General features: G+C 41.0%; 1 protein-coding gene across 1 annotated transcript; it reads left to right on the top strand.

The window, feature by feature from the left end:
- Positions 1–1,949, top strand: LOC21402015 (transcription termination factor MTERF15, mitochondrial). Its single transcript, XM_010107065.2, has one exon. The coding sequence runs from the start codon at positions 77–79 to the stop codon at positions 1,439–1,441; it is 1,365 nt and encodes a 454-aa protein (XP_010105367.2). The 5' UTR covers positions 1–76; the 3' UTR covers positions 1,442–1,949.
- The last annotated feature ends 325 nt before the right edge of the window (positions 1,950–2,274 follow it).

Raw genomic sequence — 2,274 nt, 5'->3', positions numbered from 1 at the left:
ATTGCCGTTTCTTGAAAATCATTTATGGAAACGACCCAGTCGATTGCCTTCTCTCTGCAAATCATCACAATCTCAAATGGCCATAACATCAAAACCCAGAATCTCTCTCAACCATCTCACAAAACTTTCCCCGATTTTCCCAAACCTAAATCCCCAATTTCTCTCGAAGATTTCAATCCCAATCCAAACCAGGTTGTTTTCCCAAAAATCCCAATACAGGAAACAAATCTCCATAGCCAATCTCCTCCAAAGGTACGGTTTTCCGTCTTCTGTTCTCCACAATTTCCTCTCCAAGAATCGCTTTTTACTCCAATCCGATTTGAAAGACATGGAAAATTCTCTCAGTGTTCTCCTTCTCGCATTCAAAATCACCCAGAAAGATCTTGTCGCGTTGGTCTGCGACTGTCCTAGGGTTTTGGATTGCGAATTTCTGAGGAATTGGGAATTGGGGTTCTCGAAATTGGGGCTTTCGAGAGTTTCCCCTTTGTTGATCAGGAGCGTTCTGGAACACTCGAGAAGGTTCCAGCTAGACGCGGGTGGGTTTTCTAGAAGCGTGGAGGTTTTGAGGGGTTTAGGGTTTAGCGACAGCACTTTGATTAGGGTTTTAGAGGGCTTTCCTGGAGTGACAATGATGAGCGCAAGGGAAATTCAGAGGAGAATCGAATTCTTGATGGGAATTCCGATTCCCGGAGATGGAATTGAGTGGGTAATTCGTTCTTTTCCAGAGGTTTTGAGATTTGAGGTTGAGGAGAGGTTGAAGCCATTGCTGTCTGAGTTCAAAGGTCTGGGCTTTAGTGAGGATTTGATCAGGAGAGAGATTGTTAGAGAGCCGAGAATTCTCGGAATGGAGATCGGAGAGCTTTCGCGGTGTTTGGAATTGCTGAGGAGTTTGAAATGTAGGGAAGCGATCAAGGAGGAGATATTTAGTGAGGGAGAGTTAAGAGCTGGATTTGAAGTGAAGTTGAGAGTGGACTACTTGTGCAGACAAGGGCTTATTCGAAGAGAGGCGCTAGAGGTGTTATGGAAAGAGCCGAGATCGATTGTGTACAAGATGGAGGATATTGGGAGAAAGATTGATTTTTTGGTGAACAATATGAGATTCAATATCCGTTGCTTGCTTGACGCTCCGGAGTATATAGGGGTGAATTTTGATAAGCAGATTTTTCCTCGGTTCAATGTGATAGAGTACTTGAGATCGAAAGATAGGCTTGGTTCTGAAGTGGGATTAAGGGCTCTGATCAAGCCTAGCAGACTTACGTTCTATAACCTTTATGTCAAGCAGTATCCAGAGTGTGAGAAGATGTTTGGGAGATATTCGGGAAATGGCAAAGTGAAAACCAGGCATCCGGTTGGGTTGTGGAAGCATTTGAAACCACAAAGCTTTCCACAAACCAAAGATGATGTGAAGAACATGAAATTGTTCATGGAAACGCTGATCTAATGGAATTTTAAATATCAGTGGTTCGCAGAGATCAAGAGTTAAAAGAGAGAGCTCGTGGATTTTCTGTGCCCTTTCATATGGGTACTTCACATTTAGAAAGCATTGGCGTGTGCCACTTGGTTCCGGAACTTTCGGAGATATACGGTTTCTCCCTCCTTGGTATGGTTATTATTCAAGCTCTATTTAAGCATAGACTTGTTTATTTGTACTCCAATATTTTACGGGCCCCCGGCCTTCATATTTGAGAATCTCACAATTAGGCACGATTCGTTTTAAATAACACAGGTTAAGCGAGAGAAAACAAGTTAAACACTTGGTTTCTCCGAAACCTTCTTTGGCTATGGTTTTTAATTATGCTTCAGATAAGCTTAGCCTTACTTATTTATACCCAAATATATTTCGCACCCCGGCATTCGTATGTGAGAATCTCACTAATTAGGCACGATTCGCTTTAAATAAAGTGGGTGAAGTGTGTAAACAAGTTAAAACACTCGGTTTTTCCATCATTGGATATGGTTATTATTTAAGCTCTATTTAAGCTTTAACTTGTTTATTTATACTGACATTTTGAGCACCCCTGGACCTCATATGTGTGAATCTCACAAATTAAAGTCCGAATGATCCGAGCTACCATTTCGACAAAACCATTAGTTACTGCGTATACATCAATGCTTTTACACATGGATCACAAGAAAATCACAGTCGTGCCAAATAGTATCCTCATTCTAATATCTATTATAACTCTTAGGTTCCGTTCACTTCGCTGATTCGAGTTTAAAATTTGAGTTTTTCTAAGGTAAAAAGTTCTCACAAACAATCACATTTAACTTTTT

Source organism: Morus notabilis, unplaced genomic scaffold, assembly GCF_000414095.1.
Source record: "Morus notabilis unplaced genomic scaffold, ASM41409v2 Scaffold302, whole genome shotgun sequence".
Taxonomy (NCBI): domain Eukaryota; kingdom Viridiplantae; phylum Streptophyta; class Magnoliopsida; order Rosales; family Moraceae; genus Morus; species Morus notabilis.
This window is presented reverse-complemented; position numbering and strand designations above follow the sequence as displayed.